The 13,888-nt window shown below is 34.5% G+C and overlaps 1 protein-coding gene across 1 annotated transcript; it reads right to left on the bottom strand.

Annotated features, from left to right (window-relative positions):
• Positions 1-2,372: 2,372 nt before the first annotated feature.
• Positions 2,373-10,087, bottom strand: LOC104890451 (hypothetical protein). The gene is made up of 2 exons (XM_010675949.4): positions 9,681-10,087; positions 2,373-3,101 (listed from the first exon to the last, which is right to left on the bottom strand). The coding sequence occupies exons 1-2, from the start codon at positions 9,987-9,989 to the stop codon at positions 2,541-2,543; spliced, it is 870 nt and encodes a 289-aa protein (XP_010674251.1). The 5' UTR covers positions 9,990-10,087; the 3' UTR covers positions 2,373-2,540.
• Between the last annotated feature and the right edge of the window lie 3,801 nt (positions 10,088-13,888).

Below are 13,888 nucleotides of genomic sequence, written 5' to 3'. Positions count from 1 at the left end.
GTTGCCTACCTTTGTAATAGTTGATGAGTTTATTTCTTCCTCTACTGAAATAAACATTCTATCCCTTTCTCTCTCTACAATAGAATTGAGTTTGTTTAATTCTCATGTTGGTAGTAACAAAGGTTTAGCAACATTGTGAAATGGTCTCAATTAAGATTTGCTTGTTTGAGATTTGGATACCAGACAAAAGTCGGATAATGGACTTGGGCAAACCTAAGAAATAGTTTTCAATCGGTTTGGACACACGGAGATTCGTCAGATGAGAGTCTAACGATGTCAAATAATTAAGATTCAAAGGAATTGGCACATTTCACACAAATTAACTCAACCCGATCACATAGGCAATACTATTTAGAAGCAAGGTTGTATAAAAGTGATAATATAAGGTAAGTATACAATAAGCCAATAGCTCTCCTTCCTACCAAGCTAAGCTTGGCCTAATGGTAAGAAAAGAACCTTCCATCCTCAAGATTGGATGTCCGATCCCCACTAACGACAATTTGGGAGAGGGTTTCCCCTTACCAACCCCCCTCCACTCTCAAAGTGTCTGCCGACAAATCCAAGTCGGATTAACCTGCGACAAGTTCCAGTCAGGCAGAAGCGTTCCTTATTTTGAGTCTTAATTGTCACTCAAAGTGAAACAAAGCCCACACAATCTAAACTAACCTTAAAATTACACATCTCACAAAAGACCAAATAGCTTTAAGCCTTAAAAAGTCTATCACGCATTCCATCCCATTTTCCATCAAAGATAACTCATAACTCACGTTAAAAGTTTTGTATCTTCTTAAAAACAAATGGCTTTTTCAAAAATAAAGACAAGTAGAAGTAACCAGAAAATGTTCCAAAAATGCAGGAATCATACATCCAATATCCATCACATAGTGGCACCACAAATAATAATATGCTCCTACTAAAAGAACCATCTTTGTTTTATTATGTACAAGTGGTTGGCTACTTTCAACTTCATTGATTTTTGTTTTGTTGAAGATCACAAGTTCCTCACAAAGTTAGATGAGCACAAGTCAAAGCAATTTACGCGAACCACCCACTTTGGCCTTTGGCCGGAAAGCGATAGTCTGTGCATTTTGAATGGTGGAGGTAAAAATTGGAAGATAAAATATTGATAGAAAAGTTTTCAAAAATAATTAAACACTAAAAAAAAAAAAAAATTGGGCCACAAAATAATAATAATTCGTCATTAGTTTTGACTTTTGAGAATTAAGGTAATAGTAAGGACTTCAATTTCGCAAAAATTTAGGGTTAAGAACTTCAACATTTTTTTCAGGGTTAAGGACATAAAAACTGATACTTTTATAAGTTATAACCTTGGTTAATTTCTATATTTTATAATTTACATATTTATAAATGTTTCATTTTTCCTTTTTATTTTATTTTTAGATCGAGATAATAGACAGCCTCCTCTTCTTCATTCTTCTTCCATATCTTCTTCACCTCTTGGATTTTGTTATTGCAAATTAAATTTTGATTGAAAGAAAAATACAAATTATCATTGTTATTGCATTCACACACTCACATTAGAAAAATGAAGTTAAGTTATTGTAATTGTATTATTAACAGCTGATCCAAACATGCAGTGATTAACTATAAGTTATTAGTTGTATGTATGTGATCGATAGTTAACTAGGGTGCTTGTTCTAGTACAATACATTGTGACTTGAGGTTGTTGGAAGCAAAATTTTCTTTGCACTTCCCTTCCCCACCCCCTCACTCGTGGTTTAACCTGCAAACCTGAATAGTTGTATCAATCTCTGAAAGGTACAATCCTATAAGTGCATTCTTTTTTACTTGTACGGACAGTAGTAGGTGTAATATTGACAAATGTTAACTTATATAAGGCCCCGTTCTTTTGGACTGAACTGGACCGAAATTAACTAAACGCAACCGAAATTAAATAAACTGAACTGAAAATAAGTCCAAAAGAACAGGGCCTAAATAGATATTGGTTTAATAATCAGCCTATAAAAGAAGTGGTACGCAATTTCGCACAAAAATTTTGAATTCAAATTTTGTGATAAATTTTAGGTGGTTAGAGTTGGAGGTGAATTTTAAGGAAATTCCCAATTTTGTGAGGACATCAAGAACATAGATCCATATACATTATCAAATAGATTGGTCAATTAATGTTATTATTGGTAGTAAATTAGTAAAATATTTGTAAGTTAAACCTAACACAGTCATCAGTTATCACATGGTATAAGTGTATAACCAAGTCCTCAATGGCAAGACAATAGTACTTCTAGGTTGGGCCTTGAGAAGGGATGGACGGTTAGTTCATATTGGCAACACAGTTATCACAATAGTAATTCTGCTAGTTCTGCTAGTTCATCAGGGATATTTTCAACCCAGAATAACGGAGACCAGAAAATTCTGACATTCATGCATACAATATGGTCTGACACAACCCAATTAGAATAAGTAATCTGAAGCTACTTTTACCACATCTATTATCTATACAAATATAAATTTTTATAAATCTTCATGTTGGAGATTAATTTTATTTATTATTCACATTCATATTAGAAAAAGAACCTGGTCCATGAACCCAATAATGGAAACACAGCAACCAACAATCGAATGAACAATGGTTTCTCTCTGTATATCCTTGTACTCAACTTACCAGTCTCGGTGTATCCACCATGCTGAAGCACATTAACCTTTTGACTTTGCCTCTCCGTGAAGTTGGCACTGCTCGGTACTTGTTGATCTAGCTCATCCCATCCACCAAATTTTGATCCGCTTCTTCCACCATTCTTAGCTGATGAATTAGTTGCAGTACCCCATGACTGATAACCACCACTTGCAGGACGTGGACGGTACCTGGCCTCTCGTGCACCCCCATTTACTGGATTGGCAGCCCTGGCGGACCTGGACCTGGACCTGCTTCTGGGCCTCGACTTAGACCTTGGCCTGGATCGGAACCGAGAACTTGGTGGATCTCCCCAAAATTTATCCATTACTAAGGAAAGGGCTGTTTGTCCCAGGGGAAGCACCACTGCCATGATTAATGAATTCGAACCTGTCCCTAATAGCGTTGATATCATAATAGCTGGAATCATCCAACCAAAGGCTCCGAATATCTGTGTGTTTATCAAAATAACTAGGTTTAATTCCAGAATTTGTCCAAAAAAGACGATTTCAGGCTCAGTGACTCAGTAAGCACTGAACTATCAATAGTAAATAAGGGAGGAAAAAAGAAAGTTCACCTTCCCCAAGCAGACACAAAGAAAATATAGACACTCAATGATCTCAGAACTCCAAAATTCTAATGTCATAGCAAGCAGAACAATTATTAGTAAACAGCAACCAGTCAGTAAAAGGCTCACTTTTTGAAATCTGTAAGGGAAGACATGCATTATGTACCATTAGTGCAAGAGCAAGATGCATCTATGTGTCTACAAGCACTATATCATGCAAAAGTCTATCTCCTAAGCCTTTCTGACAACAAGCATATACCCCCTTTCTGTGAAATTTTCAAAGTCTGGCCATCCAAAAACACACTTGAACAATCTCGCATAATTGAAAGCGTATTGAAGTTGTACATATCAAGATATATATGAGTCCAAAACAATCGCCTTTTCCTTCCCTCTCCCAATTTTGAAAAGTATATAGGACATTTAGGGCAGAACGCATAACATCGTCGAGGCTTACACACAAAAAGTTCCTTTCCTGCACTGATAAGACAAGTCCAAGTAGCCGATACTTATTATTGACTTGAGCTAAGTTGCTAGGACCACGTAATGAAGCAGCATGGGTTAACTTACCCTGTGGATTTTCAACAATCTAATACATTTGAAATTAAGGTTGCCTTGACCACCCAATATCCCATCCCTGAAAAAAAGTTCCAACTCAGGCCAACACCCATGCATATTTCCTATATTATGCATATAACCTATGTCACTCAAACTCTTCATTTTACCTCAAGTACCCGTGTCAAATCCTCCCCCTAATGGGTTAAAGATCATATCAACGGGTCTTCCATCTTGCAAATAAGGCATATCTTGTCTAGGCAAAATTAAACATTCCGACATGGGTAAGGAATCTTCGACAACTCGTTTCGGGCCAAAACAGAGAGAATTTCCTAGAATAGCCAAGTCAAACACTTGGACATGTACCCATGGTCGCCACTCGCCAGGGGTACTCGAGCCCAAGTAGCATTGCATATAACTAGACGATGCTTCGCCAAATAGATTTCCACAGTAGTTTGACGATCCCTTGGGACCTTAGCAAACCTTCAGCAGCAAAGCTCTATTTATGTCTGCATCTTATACATGCCAACTTACAGTTAAAGCATTAATATCCACAAATTTACCATTCAACCAAGCCCCAGGTGTACTCACAGAGCATAAATGTAACTGCTACTTGAGCTATGTTTAATCCTTATAGCTATAGGTGCAAACCACGATAGATGCCTCCAGAATGCCATACAGGGAAAAAAGAGAGAAATCTAACTTCAAGGGAAATAAACAACTAAAAAAAGAAGTAGGCCCCTTGCAAAGCCAATCTCTCACCTTCCCCAGCCAATGCACTCTGCAGAAGCAAATGAGCTTAAAGTGAGGAAATTTGATACGCTGAAGCACTGAACTCCGGGAGGGGGGGGGGGGGGATTTTTTGGATTGTATGTCTATTAGGTAAGGCTTGTTGTGCAGATCAAAGCGACTCACCTTCCCCAGCCAATGCAATTTCCAGAAGCAAGTGAGCTAGAAGCCTAGAAGTGAGGAGCTTTGAGACGCTGAAGCACTGAACTAGGTTTTTTTTTTTGGGGGGGGGGGATTTATCGGATTGTATGTCTATTAGGTGAGGCTTGTTGTACAGATTAAAGCGACCCAGATATGGCTTGATATCTATTTAGGATAGGGATTTTGATTATAGTAGTTGCACAGCTAAAGCAAGCAAATAAATAGCATGGTGTGGCTGCACACTGGTTAAAGCGTTCACCATCTACTGAGTGCTAAATTTGCTTTTATATGGCCGCAGCATATTATTTGCGAGATTTGTAGCGGGCTTAATGCAGGAGAGCTAAAAAATCCAACTTTTTAAAAATATCATAGTCAACCAATAACTAGAGAGCCCCATCAATGAAGACCACCTTGCACTTTATGCCCTTGCTATCAACTTAGTCATGTGTTCTCTCTTCCTTTTCCCTCTTCCAACATTTAGGGATTTGCTTCGAAATTTAGGGGTTGTTAGGACAGGGGTAAACCAGAAACAGAAAGGTAACTAGTACCCTTATTTCCCTTTCATGGTGATTGCCTCTTTGGTTTTCCTTGAAACTAACCCTTATTCTTATTTCCATAAATCCCCTCGACTATGATGTCCCACCTCTCCTCGGGAATTCAACAACAACAATATCAAAGCCTTTATTTCAAATAATGAATTGATACATAAATTAAGTAATTCTCCCAATCGAACGAAGATCCTCTTCGTTTATTCATGTATATCTAGTGTTATATTCTCCTGCAAACCTTTTTCTTCATATCCTTTTTAACTCCCTCCATTAGAGTTATATTTGGTCTTCCTCAATTTCTTTGAGAATCCACATACATAAACTAAACAACATCGCAAGTGTCCAACCCAACATAAGCAATTCTCTCTTCCTATCCTCAAGTTGTGGAATTACAACTTTCCGGCAAATATCTTCATTCTGAATTCTAACTTTTTAGGGTGTTCCCTCACATTCATACTAACATAAGCATCTTTGACTCTTTGTTACACCCATCGTCCTAATATGATCCTTGTCAAATACACAACATTTTAGCCCATATACTAACACAAGTCTAGATGTCGTTACACAAAAATTATTCTCAACTCTTAGAGCCACACTACAATCACACGATGTCCTGTGACTCCCTAATTGAGCCACTTAGTCTTATCATGTGAGTCACATCTTGGTCAATATTGTCATTCTTCTTAATATTTGACCCAAGGTACTTAAAACACTCACTTAGTGACACCTTCTTACTAACTAATGCCATTACTTTAGTAATCACCCACTTCTGGACTCAAATCCCAAGGCCTCCAATATTTCAAACCTAGTTTTTATTCCTTTTACTCACTATGCCACCATCCAAAGTCACTGCCACTAACATATCACCAAGAGACCAACCACTGAGTTCTTATCCTGTCCACCATCAATCACATAAGAGGAGTGGTAGTCAGTAGTGACCACCACAATCATACCCCATTAGTCAATCCCTTAGGTAATCACACCACCCTCTCATGCTCAATTATCATATCCTATCCACCACTGCGCTCCATTTTGGGGCAAAACTCCATCCAACACAAAAAGCAACCATCAACATTCCTTTGCGAAATTTCTTATTGAATCTCCCTCAAACATCAAAACCTCTCACCAAAATTGACAGCCACAAGTCCACAACCATCATCAAATAAATAAATCATCATAACAACCACAAGAATCCACCACCACAATACCCTATTGCAACAGCCACCACTGACTTCCACACCCCATGTCCTCAACGCATCTAAAAGATAGAGAGATGAGACCCAAGAGAAAAAGAGAATGATCATAGATCTAGAAGATACATCAATAGATTTTGTGGAATAAGTAGCTTTATTATGGAAATTAACGGCAGTAGATTGAGACGATTGCAATGGGCTTGCGAGTACAGTCAAAGGATGTCGTGTTCGAGATGTGAAGATGATTGGTGTGAGACTATAGGTTCCTTTTTGCTTAACAAACCAATAATTCAACAGGGATTATATACCCTTTCTACTCTAACCAAACAAAAAATACAGAACTCACTCTCGTTATTTTGCTCCTCTTGTCTCTTGATTTACTTTCTTGAATTATTTCCCTTTAAAAGACCCCTTACTCTCTCAACTCTCAAGTATGAATGACTCTCAACTTAAGGTAGATAGTCAAAATTCAAAAAAGATGACAGCCACAAGTCCACAACCATCATCAAATAAATCATCATAACAACCACAAGAATCCACCATCACAATACCCCATTGCAACAGCCACCTCAGACTTTCACACCCCAAGTCCCCAATGCATCTAGAAGATAGAGAGATGAGACCCAAGAGAAAGACAGAATGATCCTAGATCTAGAAGATATATCAACAAATGTTGTGGAATAAGTAGCTTTGTTATGGAAATTAATGGCAGTAGGTTGAGCCGTTGAGACGGTTGCAATGGATTTGTGAGTATAGACAAAGGATGTCGTGGAGGATTTGAGATGTGAAGATGATTGTCTGAGACTATACCAATCCTTTTTGCTTAATAAACCAAATAATTGAGAAGGGGTTTCATTTCCTTTTCTACTCTAACTAAACAATTAATATAGAACTCTCTTTATCTTGTTCCTCTTGATTTCCTTTATTGAATTATTTCCCTTTAAACGTCCCCTTACTCTCTCAAAAACCAATGAGCCGACTAGCAACTCAAGGTAGATAATAAAAAAAGATGGCTGATTCTAGCTCTAGGTCACTAATGCAGTAATTCTACAATTAGAAGACTCAGTGCTTACCCCAAGGTGCAATTGTATTTCATATCTTTTCTAACCATTTGCTAGTGAAGTTAATTAAATGCTTTGTTCCTCTACTTCTCAATCTCAATTTCCTGTCTCTTTCTGGGCCACAAATCTATATTTCACATCATAATTCATATGTAGTGAGTTTTTTGGTTTATTTGCTCTATGTGATTACTTTTCATGGTTCTTCCTTCATCTCTCTCTAAATCATCAATATCAATCTTGTTCCAAAAATTGAAGGGACTTGGTAAAAAAAATATGAACAAATGGACTAGGTTCAAAAAATCATATATCAACATCAACATTACCCCTCTCCGTCTAAGGCTCTCTTCTTTAGGAGTGAACTGAACTAAATGGATCTAAATGGAACTGAAGTGAACCGAATAGGATTGAAACATTGAATGGAACTGAACCTGTGAGAGAAATTTGTCTGAAATGAACCTGAACTGAATTCAATTTGTCTAAACTCAACATGAACTAAAGTGAATTAATTTTCCATTAATCCAGTCCACAAGAAGAGGGCATAAAAGATCTTCCTCTATTTCAATACACTTGTCAAATCTCTCTCGACACACTTGCCAATGCATACCTTTAACCACTAATAACTCGAATTCCACATATAAGTAAAATTTATCAAACGTTCATATTACGAAAGTATACAGGTTGAGAGTCGAGACGAGTCTTACAAGATCCCACATGACTATAATATTTCTTACCTATAATTCATAAAATAGTCAAAGGATAGTTTGTATAGTAGAAAAGACAAACCCTGTCAACTGTTTCGAAACGGAAGAAGTACTTAAACAAATTTATGTTCCTTAACCATATAGATATACTACTTCTATACATTGAGTTAACTACCCAATAAGGACCTAAACTATGAGAATTTTTTCTAACAAGGACCTCAACAATTTTTTTGATATACTAAGGATCTCAAATTAACCATGGTTACATTTTCCATCCAATAGGTTACATTTTCCATCCAATTTTATTAATTTTGTTTATTTTTTGTTTAAAAAATTGAAAAGGCCCCACCAACTCAATTATTCTTTATTGCTCTCCATCTTCCTCCTAATTTGACGTTAACTCTTTTTTCATAAAACTATGAGTATTTTTGTCAAATTGGTACTTTAAGATACATTCTTTGATCATATGATCATTTTTAAAAAAAATAACCACATGTGTTTATTTTTAAAGATTTCCTTCAATCATATGAGTATTTCTAAAAATTTCGACTATATATAAGATATTGTAGAAATTTATTAAAACACATATGCCGTAGTAATTTCTTTAAATACTCGTATGGTATGTTCTTAACATATGTTGGCGTCCACCTTCCAACGACGTTGTCAAACTCAATTTTGATGGATAAAACACTTCTTCTTCCACGTCGGCTGGTTTTTGCCCTTTATCCTGCTTTTGGGATTAGTTCTGGCATGAATTCATTAACTACTGACCCGAGACTTTTTATTAGTGTCCGAGAGAGAAAAGAGAAAAAAGGTAAAGAATTGAGAGAGATATAATTATCGATTCTTTAGAGTTCTTTTGAGACAATTACTCTAAGAATATATAAGATGTAAATATAGGTGAATATATAACATTAGCTAAAGGGCTTATATGGTCAATGAAGATTTATTAAATACTTATAAGTAGTCCAAATTTTAAAAAATACTCATATGATTAAAGAAAATCTTTGAAAATAAACACATGTGATAATTTTTTAAAATATGTTCATGTGATCAAATAATGTATCTTAAAGTGTCAATTTGATAAATAAAAAAACTCATAGTTTTATGGGAAAAAAAAAGTTAAAGTCAAATTAAGAGGAATATAGAAAAAGATAAAGAATAATTGAGTTGGTGGGGCCATTTCAATTTTTTAAAACAAAAAGAAAACAAAGTTAATAATATTGGATGGAAAATGTAACCATAGTAGATATGAGGTCCTTAGTAGATCAAAAAAATTGTTGAGGTCCTTGTTGGAAAAAACTCTCATACTTTAGGTCCTTACTAAATAGTTAACTCTCTATACATTACCATGACAAAGAAGACAGACCCAAAAAAATCCACTTGATGAGATGAAATTCAATATATGATTGCATGAAATTCAGCAGCAAAATGAGCTAATTAAATGATTTCTTGCAAAAGAGAGACATAATTTTACCTTGGAAAACCAGTCAATAGCAGTAGAAGGCTCTTCCCAAAATCCAAACCCCATATCATCATCATCTTCTTCATCATCATCATCGTCGTCAGACCACCAATTCCTCCGTTTCTTTCTCCTCCCAAATTCTTCTTCAAATTCGAAGCGCCGGCTTTTGAATGCGTCAGAATTGGAGCCCCAATTAGGTCTAGATGAAGATGAACAGCGAAATTTTGACGAAAATTTAGGGTTTTGAAGAGTTTTACAAGGGTTTAAGAAGAGATTATGAAGGGAGTATGGGGATAAGATTAAGAAGTGAGTGCTCCCCATTGATACGAGGCCACGCCTCCCATTTCAGAGGACTTTCAATTGTTCCATTCGTGATTCGTGTAACTCCTTCTACTCCTCGTTCATTTGGTGCCCTGTTCAATTTTTTAAGGGGGACTTTTAGGGGTCGTTTGGTTCGAATTAGGGAATGAAAACGGGGTGGAACGGAGATAAGGGGTGAAAAGACAATGGAATCTGTTATTTTTAACATCCGTTTGTTTTAACTCAAGAATGGAATTATTTTTCTACGACTCCCTTTCTCATTGTTTGGTTCACATTTGAAATGGATTCACATTTTTTAATATTATTATAATACCCAAATAATTATAACTTTCTAGAACAGGATAATTTTCTACCCACATCAAAATAATTCAATCTCATTTCATGAATCAAACAAAATCAATATACACAAATTCAATTATACCATTTACATCCACATCAATATAATTTAATGCGTCGGTTACAAGAATACAAGAGAGAATTGGAGCGTTATAAATCTATAGTAAAAAAAAATCTACAAGATGATCGACATTTGTTATTGTAGGCATACAAATTTAAATTTCATTATCACAAATTATTATAATAGACGGTCTAATTTTAATATAAAATTAGACAATGCAAACCTACGTTCTCCTAAGAAGCCCATTCAATTTCTCTCTAACCTAACACTATTTTTAGGTATCTTGCACCATCCTAGTCGTCCATTCTTTTCTCCTTCTTTTATTTCTCTTCTAAATTTCGAATCAGAACAAATAATTTTTAAAAATAGTCCGTCAGTCTTACAAAATGGATTAAGCTAGTCACTAAATGGATTAAATCAGTCACTAAATGAATTAAAGAATGTTATTAATTAATAGATTAAACTGGTCACTAAATAGATTAAAATGGTCACTAAATAGATTAAAGTAGTCACTATATTAAGAAATATGATCTATTCTCTTCTTAATATTGGGCTTGGGCCGCGCCTACTTTTAAATTAAAAGTAGACGGTCTCTTACAAGACCAACTGATTCATTATATGTCACATCACATATTTAATTGATCCATTAAAGTCTTAAATTCAAATGTTGACTTTTATTAATGAGTGATCATCAAATTTAATTTATTTAGGCCTATCACTATATTAAGCCTATTTTAATTAATCATCTATTATTGGGTCATGGCTCATTAAATAAAAGGTGGACTCTTAATAGGGTTAAGTCCATGAGGCCCAAGAAGCAAAATAAATGGAAACCATAGGGTTCTCCTAACTCTATAAATAAAGCTCTCCTCTTCACTTGCCAGGGGGAGAAGAAATCAGACAGCAGAGCCATCAAGGAGAAAAGCATAAAGCATAGCCTAAACTTCTCAAGTTGTCTCTCTGCCAGTCAAGTTGTATCAGATTCTCTTCGAGAAGAAGATCAACCTTTGAGCGAGATAAAACCCGAAGGCCCTCCTTCAGGAAGATCATATTGGTTCGCGAGCAACAACAAACCAACATCAAATACTTCCAATAATAGAAGAAGAACAACAAGCATACAAATTGATGTGTCGTTTTATTCTACATCAATATCCTTGAATAAGATCAAGCATGAAGGAACTTATTGAGCAAAATCAAAGTTGTTCGTAAATTACAAAGTTCAAATACACGTGGAGATTTAATCAAAGGATTAAAACATTATAGATTGTAACCCAAAAAATACAAAATTAATAAAATAATATTTTATTCACATCTTTTGACTCTCTATTTTGCATATTAAAAATATGTATTTACAGTTATCCAGTCTGCTATCGTTTTTGCTTCTCGATAAACGTGTGAGATGTTCCATGAGTTGAAATGCTGAAGGAGTATTTGGATGTCGCGAACGATAGCTTGGATGTCCCATAAGTTTTGTATGATAAGATTAGCCACCTTTAATATTTTTATATTATACAATGGTTGTTGTTTTCATATTTTAGCCTTTTTGGTTTCAAATACTATAATCATAAAATAATGTCTTCAAGTTTTTCAAATATGTTCCAAGTGTGACTTATAAGTAATGATTGAATATAGAGCAAGTTAAAATATATGCCTGATGCAGAATGATGAGACATGCCACTTATATATAGAGTATGTACAACCTATAAAATTTGTCAATGTTGCTAGTTTTGATTGATAAAGAAATTTGTTTAGCAATGTACAAGGTTCTAGGCTTCTAGCAGTATCAGGGAGGGAAAGCAATCAAGGAAATGTACAACTATTTCATCCAAACTTTAATGAAAAACTAAGTTATTAGGTTCGGGTTATGTCATAGGTAAATAAAATTTTCATTTATTAGTATCTATCTATATAAATATATTAAAAGGCGTGCGAAAGAAAGTCTGTGTGCCACGTGACACCCTCCTTAAATTTCTAACGGAAATGTTTTACGTCTATGTGTACTCCTCACTTTTAAAAAAAATGTGTAAGTGCAAGGTAGCGAACACGTAAGCTTTGAAGTGAAAAGTAAGAACTTAACCATCAATACAATATGACTTTGTTGTCTAATATTTCAAATAAAATATGATGAAGTTTTGTAATAATTATAATTAACTAAAAAGACTTAAACAAGTATATACGTCTCTAACACTCTTTTTACGCTTACATGAAAATATTAATGTCATATTCTCTTACCACAATTCCTTTTAAGGTATTTTTTTCAAGCTCAAACCTTTCAATTTGTTTTACTTATCACGTCGTGACGTGAATTTTTCAAATTTTTAACAAAAGATACGAAAAGTAACAAAATAAATTATGAAATTTAAAAATAATAACATATTTGTTTATTGTAACTCAGACATCGTCCGCGGAAAAAAACTAGTTGTACTTTAAACTGATAACACTAATACTACTTGGTCTAGTGGTTACGAATTTAGCATATAGTATACTTAAGGTCACATGATCAAAGCATATTTTATGCAATTTCTAATTTTTTTAAAAATGTACATGAAGTAAAGCGTCATTAGGAAGAGCGTCATATGTCGCCATTCCTTGTTTATGAACATCTTTTAATATATTTTTTATAAAAAAAAAACAAAAATTTCCACAATAACTTTTTTTATGAGATATTAAATTTGACTTAATTATAAAACAAAAATAATGCAAAACTTGATCTTTACAAGTTCAATTTTCTTGATTCGGATTATTTAAGCAATATACATTAAAGATAATAAGGTAGTTGTGGGACGTGTTAGTGGGCCGACAAGAAAAAGTTAAAAAGAAAAAAGAAAGGTGCATTGATATTTAATACTTCATTAAGTAAGCATCAGCTGAATTTGTATACTAATTTCAGAATTTGAATAGTTGCCAAAAGACAGGTCCAAACACGCAACTAGCTTTATATAGTCAAAGCCCATCAATTAATAGACCCTATAATCCCAACTATGCTTTTTTTTATTGGTCAAAGGCTCAAAGCCTAGTCTTATACGATTTCGATTAATTTCACCGCATATCCGTCTCCTATTTAAAACCTTTTACTTTTCTTATCTATATAAATATAGGATTTTTTAACTAGAATAACACAAATTATTAGAATAGGCGGCTGTTAAAGTTAGACAGACGCAATACTTAATGTTTTCAACAACTGATTCCATTTCACTTTAACCCAACAATATTCTAGTCATCCCTTCTCTTCTCCTTCCTTTGTTTTTTTATTCTCGAACTACAACAGACAATTTCAAAAAAGAACTCGGTAGTCTTACGAAACGGTTAAACTAGTTACTAAATGGATTAAATTAGTCACTGAATGGGTTAAAGATTATCATTACTTAATAGATTAAATTGGTCACGAAATAAATTAAACTAGTCCCTAAATAGATTAAACTAGTGACAGTATTAAAAGAAGGTGACATATTCTCTTCTTAATATTGAACTTGGGTCTTGCCTAATTTTAAATTAAAAGTAG

This window comes from Beta vulgaris, chromosome 4 (assembly GCF_026745355.1).
Source record: "Beta vulgaris subsp. vulgaris cultivar EL10 chromosome 4, EL10.2, whole genome shotgun sequence".
NCBI lineage: Eukaryota > Viridiplantae > Streptophyta > Magnoliopsida > Caryophyllales > Amaranthaceae > Beta > Beta vulgaris.
This window is presented reverse-complemented; position numbering and strand designations above follow the sequence as displayed.